The 14,334-nt window shown below is 43.8% G+C and overlaps 1 protein-coding gene and 1 long non-coding RNA gene across 2 annotated transcripts in view; one reads left to right on the top strand and one right to left on the bottom strand.

Moving 5' to 3' along the window:
• Window positions 1-14,334, top strand: part of LOC309394639 — a 64,013-nt gene that overhangs the window by 39,629 nt on the left and 10,050 nt on the right. The window lies entirely within an intron of this gene.
• ETV6 (ETS variant transcription factor 6) overlaps window positions 2,638-14,334 on the bottom strand; it is a 130,334-nt gene continuing 118,637 nt past the window's right edge. The window contains exons 6-8 of the mRNA XM_081958002.1: window positions 9,425-9,567; window positions 5,765-5,865; window positions 2,638-3,034 (exon numbers count right to left, since the gene is read on the bottom strand). Of these exons, the coding sequence (XP_081814128.1) occupies window positions 2,929-3,034; window positions 5,765-5,865; window positions 9,425-9,567 (350 nt within the window). The 3' untranslated portion in view covers window positions 2,638-2,928. The remainder of the gene's footprint in view (window positions 3,035-5,764; window positions 5,866-9,424; window positions 9,568-14,334) is intronic.

Genomic DNA, 14,334 nt, shown 5'->3' with positions numbered 1-14,334 from the left:
TTTTTTTTCTTACCAAACAGACCCACTGTTGCCCTTCTGAAGGGCAGCCATGCATCAATTTGTAATGTGTGCTTTGGCTTCAAAGAAACAAACATTGTGATTCAGTCACCGAACATGGAAAACACACTGTTCCAGTTTCAATTTCTCTCTCTTTCATATCTATTGTAAGCCATACTCTTTTTTTCTCCCCTCCACCCCCTTCCCAGATGCCATATTTTCATAAATTGCTTTTGGCCAGACGCCTGTAGTTTGGAGGATGATGTGGAAGAAGAACAAACAACACCATAAACATGTATTCCCCCATCTTCATCATCGACCCCCCTCCCCAATACCAGACACGATCCTGTTCTCAGATTTCTGGCCGTCTCAAACTTGTAGCTTTTCTTTTTTTGGCACCAATGGTTTCGTCCGGACTGGGTTTAGACTTGACTGCTTCATATTCTTTTGGCTAATGTATGGTGGCTAACATCGTTGGTAAGACGGATGGAGCTGAAGTCGCTTTGAAGCTTTGGCGGGAAAAGAGAAGCAGCAGCTGTCGAAAAGGGACAACACCCTCCCCCCCCGTTGTGTGTGTGCGTTTGTGTTATGATTTTCATTTGCTGCCTTTTTAATGGCAGGTGTACGTTTCTATCAAGGGCGAATTTCATTTCGCCTTGGAAAGAAATGAGAAGTAAAGGATTTTGCTGACCAGGGTGCCTCCATGGGCCAAGATGACCACAGTAAAGGTGAGTTGGAAGCCCCATCCTCTTTTTACCTGCAGGCTTTGGCCACGCAATTTGTCCACAATCTGACCACTTTTAAAATCACCCCTTCTTGGAAGCCTCTAGCTCTTTTTAAGGAGTACTCCTGCAAAACGTGGTTAAGAAGTCGCGTAGCCTAGATCTTGGATGGTGTGTCCTCACCATCTCGAGAACCTCCAATGCAGCACTCCTTTTTAAAAAGTAAGCTTCTAGCCCTTAACAGTTCAGAAAACAGGCTTCAAAAGCCGCGATGAAATTTCCAAAACAAGAAGCAGGTTTCCGGGGATGGGAAGTGAAAATGAAATCCAAAATTTGTGCTCCTCAAGTCAGAGAAGCAGGCAGTATTACACAAAGTAAAGAAAAACCAGATGTAAATATACTTCATTTGCCCCAAAGAACTTAGGGATACAGTTCGTTACTTTTTCTGATGCTGTTTAAATTACTGCGGAAAACGAATTTTGACTTCTTTCATGTACGATTTACAGGAGCTTGCTATAAAAAAAACCAAAACACTCTTAGATAGCCAGCATTTTGTCATGACAAACGAAACTCTGAACTTAATGAGGGAATATAACTTCATTTGTGGTGTATAGAAAGAGGGATAACTTCAACCTAGACGGGAGTTTTACAGGACAAAGTCTTCCTACCAACCAAAGGCACATACAAATCTCCCCTTAAGGCTACGAAGCTTCATCTGTCGTTGCAAGAATCCAGAACACTGAAACGTAATTAAAAATAGTAGTCTTCAGTATTCACATCCACCTAAGAAATGAGGAGGAGGAGGAGGAGGAGTAGAAAACTTCGGTGTGTGGGTGTGCGGTCGCGCACGCGTGTGGATAGAGCAGAAGCAAAGGGAACGGAGACGAAGGTCAGTCCCAGAGATTCAATTTTACCTCTCTGAGCTGTTGAAGGCCACTTCCTGGGAAAATTATAGCCACCATTTTGGAAATCCTCAACCCTTCCTTCTCTTTGGAGGGCCAACTATTTTCCTCACCGACCAGAGGCAGCTGGCTTGCCCCAACCCAAAGAGGGAGAGAGACACCGAAAAGCTATCTCACTGCCCACACATTCTTCAGCCTTGCAGTTGAAATGCCTTGAGTAACTAGCCAGCAGCAAATTCCACCTCCATCAGGGTGGTTTCCGCTTAGCCCTTTCTCGAAGCTGGAACCATCCTGCAGAACTCTTCTGCCTTTGACTGGTTTCTGGAATAGTATCACCGACTCATTCCGACAGTGCTCAGGTGCCTCGATTCGGTCCATGTGCTTTGAGGAGCCGACGCTGGCCAACAATGCTCCCCGAACGACGGCACCTCCAAAACGACAGCAACAGGGGTGAAATTCAGCAGGTTCTGATAGGTCCTGGAGAACCGGTAGCGGAAATTTTGAGTAGTTCGGAGAACCGGTAGCGGAAATTTTGAGTAGTTCAGAGAACTGGCAAATACTACCTCTGGCTGGCCCCAGAAGTGGGGCCGGAATGGAGACTTTGCAGTATCCTTCCCATGCCACGCCCACTGAACCGGTAGTAAAAAAAAATGAATTTCATCACTGGACAGCACCCTCTTTCCCCTCGACAACCAAGAAGGGTTTTTTTGGGTATTTCTCATGCTCTAAACCATGGATTGCAGTCCACGTCCTTTGATCTGTCTTTGTGCCGGTGGCTGCCGACCGCAAGCTGTTTTGGCCTCTGTCGTTTCTCTCTGATGCCTCTTGCCCTCCGACCCTCGATTTTTAAAATTTTGTAAAAATTTTTCTACAGAGGCTCTCGTGAGAATCTGCGCTGACCCACCGTTGTGCTAATTTCCATAGGAAAGCATTCAGAATACGCAGCCCCCTGACGTTCTGCTCTACAAAAGGAATTGTTTTAAAAAGCCCAAATATTACTTGGGCGGGTTAATTAGGGAAAAAAAATATAATATATCCCAAACTGACCAATCGAAAACAAAACAAAACAAAAAAATCAATCCCAAGGCGAGACAGTTCCTAAAAGCCAGGCGAGAAGGGCTGGGCACTCCTCTCTCAACCAAATGTTGTTGCCACGTGACCCTTGCCGATCTGTTTCTTTGCTAAGGTGCTTGGAAGTCCTGCCAGTCCAAGATAAACGTCAAGTCCTGCAGCCCTGTTTTCCCAGCCCAATAGATCTCCAGAGAAGGATTCTCCATAGATCACGGTGAAGGAAGTGGATCAAATCCTCAGCACTCATCTTCCTGGTAGATCTGCTCATCCATTTCCTGAGATTCCAGATGTTCTAAGCGGTCAGTGCGGCCGCTCATGATTTCATCCGGCGTCTTCATGAACCTGCAGAAACAAAGAGAAATGACTAACTCAGTATCTGTGAACGTTGGCCATTCATATAAGTGGTTTTCTTTTTCACAACAGTAACAACTTTCAGCGAGTGTTTATTAGAGCCACGTAGAATGTTTTGTAAGGGATGGACTAATAATTGCTTGTGTTGGCATTGCAATAAGTCTGAGAGCTCTTTTACTCCTTATGATATGGGGTTGCCACAAAGAAGAGGGAGTCAAACTATTCTCCAAAGCACCTGAGGGCAGAACAAGAAGCAATGGGTGGAAACTAATCAAGGAGAGGAGCAACTTAGAACGGAGGAGAAACTTCCTGACAGTTAGAACAATTAATCAGTGGAACAGAAGTTGCCTCCAGAAGTTGTGAATGCCCCAACACTGGAAGTCTTTAAGAAGATGTTGGATAGCTATTTGTCTGAAATGGTATAGGGTTTCCTGCCTAGGCAGGGGGTTGGACTAGAAGACCTCCAAGGTCCCTTCCAACTCTACTATTGTATTGTATTGTATTGTATTGTATTGTATTGTATTGTATTGTATTGATATGGTCAAGTATTTTTGGAGCAATATTAGAATTATGGGAAAACTTTGGTTTTTTTTTTGTTTTTTTGGAATATATTTTTATTATTTTTACATTTAAAACAATGCAGTACCGCGAAGTCGAGGTGACCATACATTCACATTATATACAGCTAGTCTCAATCATTAACTATTAGCCTACTTAAGACATTGTCCATCCTTCTGTCCAATCACAATATATACAGTTTGTTCCAGTCTTGTCACCTTGTCCTATACCAATCGTAAAATCTGTTCCAGACTTCAAAATATTCTTTCCCCTTTATTTTTAAGTTCAAGAGTGAGACTATCTGCTTCCGCACAGGCCAACACTTTTCTGATTATATCTAGCTCTGATGGTGTATTTTCTTTTTTCCAATATTGTGCATAAGTTATGCGCACCACAGTTAGTACATGTATAATTAGATAAAGAGTATCTTTCTTAAACCCCTCCGGTATTATACCTTGGAGAAGGAAAACTTTGATTTTTAAGGACATGCCTATCGTATTAAATTATATTCATATCATTTCAAATTTAAGTTGTTCTAAACAAAGAAAGTTTTTTGTGCTCTAGGAATACCAAAAAGAATAATTCTGAAAAGATGGAAAAATTCTTCAGGTATAAAGGATTGGATTTTAGAACTCAATGATCAAGCAATTTTTTAAGGAAATTATATATTGTGTCAGAAAAAAAGTTGCTTTTTTCAGGAGGCAACTGGACTTTGCTTTTTCTTTTGACAATGTTTTGCTTCTCATCCAAGAAGCTTCTTCAGCTCTGACAGGATAGTGGATGCACCTTTGGGACATCCAGCCAGAGCTGAAGAAGCTTCTTGGATGAGAAGCAAAACGCCTTCAAAAGAAAAAAAACAAGAAAGTCCGATTGCCACCTGAAAAAAGCACCTTTGGGACCACCGTGACCTGGATGACTGAGAATCTCTACAGACTTTTATATATTCTGTCAATCAGAAAATGTTAAATTTCCCTCTGGAAAAATATTTTTTTAATATACTAAAAACCTAATTCCCTTTTTTGATGATTTGTACAATCAAATGAACTTGGACATTTCTGTCTTTGTCTATGTTTTTATTTGTTGATGTTTTCGTTTTTCGTTGAGGGGTGACACATAATGTATTTTTCCGAGTATAAGACGCACTTTTTCCCCTCAAAAAAGAGGCGGAAAATCTGCGTGCGTCTTATACACTGAATACAGCATTTTTTTGCCTCCTGAAACCCTGCCCCCTTTGCAAAAATGGCCGTGCAGAGCCTCTAGGAGGCTTCCAGAGTGCTCCTGGGGGCTGGGGAGGGCAGAAATGAGCGAAAAACGGGCCAATGTTTGCTCAATTTCCCCCCCCCTGCCCCCCAGGAGCACTCTACAATCCTCCTAAAGCAGTGTTTCTCAACCTTGGCACTCTATAAGCCTCATAAAGGCTATTCGGGATCGTATCCTGCCCCATACATCCCTTCGACTGATCCGCTCTCACAGGGAGGGGCTCCTCCGGGTGCCGTCCACGAGGCAATGCCAGCGGGCGACGCCCAGGAGTAGGGCCTTCGCTGTGATGGGCCCGACCCTCTGGAATGACCTCCCCCGTGACATCAGAACAATCACTGATCTCCGCTCCTTCTGTAAGATGCTCAAGACCCACCTGTTTAGTCTAGCGGGCCTGGCCTAATCCCGATCTAGTCCCTCAATTCTGTACTTTTAAATTTTTGGGGTGGTTTTAAGCTAATTTTTAACTTTTATTACCCTGTACAGCCTTATAGTTTAATTGGTTTTTTAAGTGTATTTATTTTATATTAGGTTTTAATGTGGTGTCTGTACACCGCCCCGAGTCCCTTCGGGGAGAGGGGGCGGTCTATAAATTTAATAAAATAAATAAATAAAATAAATAATATTCATGCCTTTTTTTGGACAAAAAACGGGCCCGTTTTCACGAAAAATGGGCTGCTTTGGGGAGGTCTGCAGAGTGCAAACACTTTTTTTTTTAAAAAAAATTGCCTCTTCAAAATCTGGGTGCATCTTATACTCCGAAAAATATGGTACATATACATACATACATACATATGTCTTCAATAACACATCTAAGTAAACACAAAAATTCTGTGATCAAAAGAACCAAGACGCTTTCACAAAATTTGGAATGGACAAAAGCACCAAAAGAAAAATCACAATTACCTGAACAAAAGTCTTTGTCCTGGCTCCTTTCTGATAATATTTAATTTGTAGTAGTGGCGCAGGGCACGGGACATTTTCTCGTAGGTCATGTTTGTTCGGTTCTGCTCCATTTAAGAGAAAGAAAAGCAAGGATTAAAAACAAGATACCAAAACGATCAAGACAGAAGAGCTTGGCTTTAAAACATGGGTGTCCAAACTTGAGAACTTTAAGACTTGTGGACTTCAATTCCCAGAATTCCCCAGCCAGCATGGCTGGCTGGGGAATTCTGGGAGTTGAAGTCCACAAGTCTTAAAGTTCCCAAGTTTGGACACCCCTGGCTTAAAACCTTGGTTCCCATTCCCTGTTCCTCGACTTTGGTTGCCTCTTCTTATGTCATGCTAGATAACCTTGAGCCCATGAAATTGCACCGCCTACAACGCGGGAGGAAGTGAATAAATCAACATAATGAGGTTGGGTAGGCTTGCTTCCAGATTGGCTCTTTTAAAAAGTTTCTCCCTCTGAACAATTAAGCGACTGGGACGCTCCTGCTTCTCTTGCCTGCTTCTTTCCAAGTTAGCATCTCTTGATCATCTACGCATTCCATTACACCACCTTTCTGCCCCATCCGGTAAGCACAGACACAAGTTATGGCGCTTTGAGGCCCTTCAGAACGTACAAGACATCAACTGAGACCCCAGAAGGCATGCCTTCTTCTCTGCCGTCATCCGGAATAGTGTCTCCCCACAGATCTGTCTAGCTCAGAGGTGGGTCCCTACTGGTTTGGGCCGGTTTGACTGAGTAGGTAGTAACTTGGCCAGCTACGCCCCCGAACTGGATCTATCAGTGGCGGTGTAGGCACTGCCATCTTGCTTTTTGCTTCTGCGCATGTGGAGAAGCAACTTTTTTTACTACTGTGCATGCGCGCATAAAGCATGCACACGCCCGAAGTGCGTCCCCGAGCGAAACCGGCAGTAACAGAAGTTGGAACCCACCTCCGGTCTAGCTCCCACCTTGACAATGTGTTTTTTTTTTTGTTTCAAACCCAAAAAAGAAAAACCCACCCGCCATGCCTCAACGTCCAGATTTTAAGGACTTGGCTGTTCAACCAGACCTTGGGTGTGTGTGTGTGTGTTAGGGTGTTTGTGGAGCTTTGTTGGTTGTGTTTTCTATCTGAGGGAGTGTGTTGTCCGGCTGTACGGGATTTTATTTCTAGTGTTGTTGTTTTTTAATTGTTTCCTATTTTTAGTGTAAGCTGCCCAGAGACACTTTGGAGTCAAGCAACCTCTGAATCTCGTAAACAAACAAACAAACAAGTTGCTCTTCTGCAGAAGGGCTCAGCCGGACAGCGCTGGAGGACTGTCTAGACATGGACATCTACCAGTGAGAGGAGGAAGGCCAAAAAAAGAGTCAAGATGGAGGTGGTACCCGCATGATGGAAACCCCACCCTTTTAAACATGCATTGCACATACGATGGAGTTGGGAGAGCAAAATCTGTCTCCAAAATTGCCTCACTTCTGGGCATCCTTCATACTACTACCACTATTGCTACGACTAAGTTTATATGATGCCAATCCTTCCAGCGAAAGAGCAACATAATAAAGTGTTCCAATTCTCACCTGCAAACAGCATAAAATTCATAGATTTTTTATTTAAAAAATCAATAAATAGCGATGACATTTCACAGCAAAAAAAGGAAGGAAGGAGAAAGAAATAAAAAAGAGGAAGGAAGGAGGGAGAGAGAGAAAGACGAAGGAAGGAGATAGAAAGAAAGAGGAAAGAAGGAAGGTGAGGGAAAGAAAAAGAAAGGGGAGAGAAAGGAAGGAAGGGAGGGAGGGAGGAAGGAAGGAAGGGAAAGGAAGGAAGGAAAGAGGAAGAAAGAGGGGAGGGAAACAAGGAAAGGAGAGAAAAAAAAGAAAAAAAGAGGAAAGAAGGAAGGAGAGAGAAAGAAAGAGGAAGGAAGGTGAGGGAAAGAAAAAGAAAGAAAGGGGAGAGAAAGAAGGGAGGGAGGAAGGAAGGAGAGAGGAAGAAAGAAAGGGGAGGGAGACAAGGAAAGGAGGAGAGAGAGAAAAAGAAAGAAAGAGGAAAGAAGGAAGGAGAGAGAAAGAAAGAGGAAGGAAGGTGAGGGAAAGGAAAAGGAAGGAAGGAAGAGAAAGAAAGGGAAGGGATGGAGGGAGGGAGGAAGGAAGGAAGGGATAGGGAGGAGGGAAGGAGAAAGAAAAGAAGGAAGGAAGGGGAGAGAGGGAAGGAAGGAAGAGAAAGAAAGGGGAGGGAAAGAAGGGAGGGTGGGATAGGAAGGAAGGAAGGGAGGAAGGAAGGAAGGAAGGAAGGAGAAAGAAAGAAAGGAAGGAAGGAAGGGGAGGGAAGGAAGGAAGATAGGGAGTGTTGATCATATATGATCCTTCCATTGGTTTTCACCAACTTCCAGACAGCTGTGATCCCCCCCTTCCCCTCTCAGGATACAGGACAGCCTGGGATCCTTTTCCTGTGGATTGACACAATGAAGGAGGAATTGGGCTATTAAAGTCAATTGCCTACTATCGAAATTAGCAGCAGATGCAATCTGCCCGTATCTTTATTAGCCCTCTCCATCACCATAAGGCTGGGCAGCAGAGACAGGACTTGGCTGTTGGAAGAGCCTACATGAGCAGACGTCACTTGAAAGGAATGGAAGCATGTACTAGAATTCCTAACCGCCTACTCATCAGAGCCTTCAGCTTTGTTCCTTGCGCTACACTGGACCCTGGCTAGTGCAGACTTCTTCCTGCCAGAAATTTGATCATATCTATCTATCTATCTATCTATCTATCTATCTATCTATCTATCTATCTATCTATCTATCATATCTATCTATCTATCATCTATCATCTATCTATCTATCATCTATCTATCTATCATCTATCTATCTATCTATCTATTTATCATCTATCTATCTATCTATCTATCTATCTATCAATCATCTATCTATCTATCTATCATCTATCTATCTATCTATCTATCTAATCTATCATATCTATCTATCTATCTATCTATCTATCTATCTATCTATCTATCTATCTATCTAATCTATCATATCTATCTATCTATCTATCTATCTATCTATCTATCTATCTATCTATCTATCTATCTATCATCTATCTTCTATCTATCTATCTTTCTATCCAATCATATCTATCTATCATCTGATCATATCATATGTATCTATCCGTCCATCCATCCGCCCTACCCATGCCAGCAGAGAAGGCCTACTGTGGGCCGTGTTGGCCAGGGTATTCTGGTTGGCAGGGTCCAGGAGAACGGCCTTCTCTACTGTTGTGCCAGCTCTTTGGAACATCTGCCATTCCCTTCACTTTAGGAGTGATGGGTAGATGAACAACAAATCCCACCTCTTACCCAACCCGCTCCTCCCCTCCCCATCTTTTAACCAGGCCACAGAATTTGGATCTTCATAGGGTTTCATTTATGTCTTACCTGTAGCAAGGTGGGCAGGCAATACATTTTTTTACAAACAAACAAATATCATGATGATTTATAGATGATTACAGAATTTCTCTTTTGGTCTACATCTAACTCCTTTCTTTTTCTTTTAGCAGAGTCGTTTTTATTCTTTCTCCACTCCTCCCCAGTCAATTAATTCACAATCTATGCAAGATAACCTCCCATTGTGCTGGGTCCTTCGTACCTTATGGTTTCCCCATAGACGGGCCAGCCCATTTGGGTCCACTATCCGAAATATTTTGGATTCTCTGTCCTCCCATCGGATGAAATTTTCGTACCGGCTGTCGGAGAGCAACTGATAGACGTAGTCCCAAAGGAGTCTGCAGTCTGGAAAGAGAAGGACAGAAATGTCTTCCAAAGGTTCCTGCCGGAAATGAATTGGTTAATTGGCCGCCACTGACTCACCTCCAGGAAAGTTGCCAGAAATTGTCACACGGGACTCTTATTTCTCTGCACCAAGTATTGAGATACTATTGCTCCTTGCAAAGAATCCCAAAGCAATTGACGCTAGTTATAAAGCGGTATTTTAGAGTAAAACCGATCCATTAAAAAGACCAGGTTCCAGGAGGTGTAAATAGCAGAGATGTGCCAAGAGAAAAAGAAGCCGTGGTGGCACAGTGGTTAGAATGCAGTATTGCAGGCTAAATCTGCCGACTGCCAGCAGTTTGATCCTGACTGGCTCAAGTTTGACTCATCCTTCCATCCCTCCAAGATCAGTAAAAATTATGTTTATATACATAACCATGTAGGGCAGTGGTGAAATTCATTTTTTTTTACTACCGGTTCTGTGGGTGTCGCTTGATGGGCGTGACAGAGGAAGGATACTGCAAAATCTCCATTCCCACCACACTCCAAGGGAAGGATACTGCAAAATCTCCATTCCCACCACACTCCAGGGGAAGGATACTGCAAAATCTCTATTCCCACCACACTCCAGGGGAAGGATACTGCAAAATCTCTATTCCCACCACACTCCAGGGGAAGGATACTGCAAAATCTCTATTCCCACCACACTCCAGGTGAAGGATACTGCAAAATCTCCATTCCTCCCCACTCCAGGGGAAGGATACTGCAAAATCTCCATTCCCACCACACTCCAGGGGAAGGATACTGCAAAATCTCCATTCCTCCCCACTCCAGGTGAAGGATACTGCAAAATCTCCATTCCCACCACACTCCAGGTGAAGGATACTGCAAAATCTCCATTCCTCCCCACTCCAGGTGAAGGATACTGCAAAATCTCCATTCCCACCACACTCCAGGGGAAGGATACTGCAAAATCTCCATTCCTCCCCACTCCAGGTGAAGGATACTGCAAAATCTCTATTCCCACCACACTCCAGGTGAAGGATACTGCAAAATCTCCATTCCTCCCCACTCCAGGGGAAGGATACTGCAAAATCTCCATTCCCACCACACTCCAGGGGAAGGATACTGCAAAATCTCCATTCCTCCCCACTCCAGGTGAAGGATACTGCAAAATCTCCATTCCCACCACACTCCAGGGGAAGGATACTGCAAAATCTCCATTCCCACCACACTCCAAGGGAAGGATACTGCAAAATCTCCATTCCCACCACACTCCAGGGGAAGGATACTGCAAAATCTCTATTCCCACCACACTCCAGGGGAAGGATACTGCAAAATCTCTATTCCCACCACACTCCAGGGGAAGGATACTGCAAAATCTCTATTCCCACCACACTCCAGGTGAAGGATACTGCAAAATCTCTATTCCCACCACACTCCAGGGGAAGGATACTGCAAAATCTCTATTCCCACCACACTCCAGGGGAAGGATACTGCAAAATCTCTATTCCCACCACACTCCAGGGGAAGGATACTGCAAAATCTCTATTCCCACCACACTCCAGGGGAAGGATACTGCAAAATCTCCATTCCCACCACACTCCAGGGGAAGGATACTGCAAAATCTCCATTCCTCCCCACTCCAGGGGAAGGATACTGCAAAATCTCTATTCCCACCACACTCCAGGGGAAGGATACTGCAAAATCTCCATTCCCACCACACTCCAGGGGAAGGATACTGCAAAATCTCCATTCCCACCACTCCAGGGGAAGGATACTGCAAAATCTCCATTCCCACCACACTCCAGGGGAAGGATACTGCAAAATCTCTATTCCCACCACACTCCAGGGGAAGGATACTGCAAAATCTCTATTCCCACCACACTCCAGGTGAAGGATACTGCAAAATCTCTATTCCCACCACACTCCAGGTGAAGGATACTGCAAAATCTCTATTCCCACCACACTCCAGGGGAAGGATACTGCAAAATCTCTATTCCCACCACACTCCAGGGGAAGGATACTGCAAAATCTCTATTCCCACCACACTCCAGGGGAAGGATACTGCAAAATCTCCATTCCCATCACACTCCAGGGGAAGGATACTGCAAAATCTCTATTCCCACCACACTCCAGGTGAAGGATACTGCAAAATCTCTATTCCCACCACACTCCAGGGGAAGGATACTGCAAAATCTCCATTCCTCCCCACTCCAGGGGAAGGATACTGCAAAATCTCTATTCCCACCACACTCCAGGGGAAGGATACTGCAAAATCTCCATTCCCACCACACTCCAGGGGAAGGATACTGCAAAATCTCCATTCCCACCACTCCAGGGGAAGGATACTGCAAAATCTCCATTCCCACCACACTCCAGGGGAAGGATACTGCAAAATCTTCATTCCCACCACACTCCAGGGGAAGGATACTGCAAAATCTTCATTCCCACCACACTCCAGGGGAAGGATACTGCAAAATCTCCATTCCCACCCCACTCCAGGGGAAGGATACTGAATTATCACCGGCTGCCTGCAATTTGGCAGTTAGAGTCTCACTAGGCTCAAGGTTGACTCAGCCTTCCATCCTTCCGATGTGGGGAAAATGAAGACCCAAATTGTTGGTGGCCATAGGCTGATTCTGTAAACCACTTAAAGAGGATTGTAAAAGCACTGTGAAGCGGTCTATAAGTCTAAGTGCTATTGTGATCTAGGCCAGATTAGTAGACTGGCTGGGGAATTCTGAGAACTGAAGGCCACACATCTTAAAAGTTGCCAGATTTGAGAAACACTGTCCTAAAACATGCAGGAATTCTGGAAGAATAACTTTATTTTTATTTTTTTGCACCTCTATAACTGTCTGGTTTGGTTCTGCAACCCAACAAGACAGACACAGATTTCAGAGGATAATTAGAACTGCAGAAAAAACAATTACTGCCAACCTGCCTTCCATTGAGGACCTGTCTAATGCATGAGTCAAAAAGAGGGCTGGGAAAATATCGACAGACCCCTCACATCCTGGACATAAATTGTTCCAACTTCTACCTCCAAAACGATGCTATAGGGCACTGCACACCAGAACAACTAGACACAAGGACAGTTTTTCCCCGAACGCCATCACTCTGCTAAACAAATAATTTCCTCAACACTGTCAAACTATTTACTAAGTCTGCATTACAATTGCTATTAATCTTCTCATCGTTCCTATCACCCATCTCCTCCCACTTATGACTGTAACTTTGTTGCTTGCATGATTTATATTGATTCATTTCCTAGTATGATCTTATTGCTTATTTGTACCCTATGACTATCATTAAGTGTTGCACTTTATGATTCTTGACGAATGTATCTTTTATTTTATGTACACTGAGAGCTTATGCACCAAAGACAAATTCCTTGTGTGTCCAATCACACTTGGCCAATGAAGAATTCAATTTATTCCTAAATCTTCTTTCCCATATATTTTTATATGTTTCCCTCCTTGTGAAAAGAAATGGCAGTTTGCATGTGTAGTTATTATGTTTAAAAATAATAATAATAATCCCAGAACAAAAAACAGATGCAGTCAAGAATTGTATTTCCTTCCCTTTCCTCATTGCCAATTCCGGTTCAGTCCCACCCTATCCGGCTTATGGTTAGGATCAACGGAAAACAGAACATCTCCTCACAAACCTCTCAAGAGGGTTTTTACAAAGGATTGTATTACAAACAGAACAAATGGTGAGAAATAATTTGAGTTCTGTTCTTCTGATGTTCTATTAGGCCAAAAAATATTTCCTTCTCCTGTGGTAGGACCTGAAGCTATCTTCTACTTTAGCAGTCTCCAATCTTGGGATGCTGTGGCTCAGTGGCTAAGATGCTGAGCTTGTCGATCAGAAGGTCAGCAGCTCAGCGGTTTGAATCACTAGCGCCGTGGAAGGGAGTGGGCTCCCGTTACTTGTCCCAGCTTCTGCCAATCTAGCGGTTCGAAAGCACGTAAAAATGCAAGTAGAAAAATAGGAACCACCTTTGGTGGGAAGGTAACAGCATCCCATGCGCCTTTGGCGTTGAGTCATGCCGGCCACATGACCACAGAGACGTCTTCAGGCAGCGCTGGCTCTTCGGCTTCGAAACGAAGAGAGCACCGCCCCCTAGAGCCAAGAACGACTAGCACATATGTACGAGGGGAACTTTTTCCTGGGGAATTCTGGGAGTTGAAGTCTGCAAGTCTTAAAGTGCTCAAGGTTTGTTCTAGTTTCTTTCTTAGTTGATAAAAAGAAATCGCCCCACTTTGCAACAAATGTTGGAATACTTTCAAATTGAAACAAAGAGTTAAGAAGAAAAATTGTGAACACAAAAAAGTGTGTCATATTGGCCAGCCATTTAACAAGACGAAGAAAACAAGCAGACACCAGAAGGTGTCTCTCCATGGATATTACAGGTACTCCTAGGCTTATGATCACAACTGAACCCAATATTTCTGTTGCTAAGTGAGGCAGTTGTGAAATTAACTGAATCTTGATTTTCTGTTTCCGCACATGTGAAGAACAATCTTCATTGGAAAAATGTAATTTCCGCTGTTTTCTAATGTGCGCATGCGCAGACCTTTTAAGGTGCAAATGTGCACCTTTTGTGTGCCACCAGATGGCAGCAAAGAGTAGGGGCTTTCTCTATCTCCATCTAGTGGTTGCTTATTTTTTTGCAGCCTGATGCAAACTTTTTTGCGCGCTGAACCGGTAGTAATGCCGACAGGAAGCCATCCCTGCCTTGTATCTCTCATAACGGAACTAGCTGACTTTCCCGATTTC

The sequence above is a fragment of the Natrix helvetica genome (assembly GCF_964273705.1).
Source record: "Natrix helvetica genome assembly, chromosome: 6".
Lineage (NCBI taxonomy): Eukaryota > Metazoa > Chordata > Lepidosauria > Squamata > Natricidae > Natrix > Natrix helvetica.
This window is presented reverse-complemented; position numbering and strand designations above follow the sequence as displayed.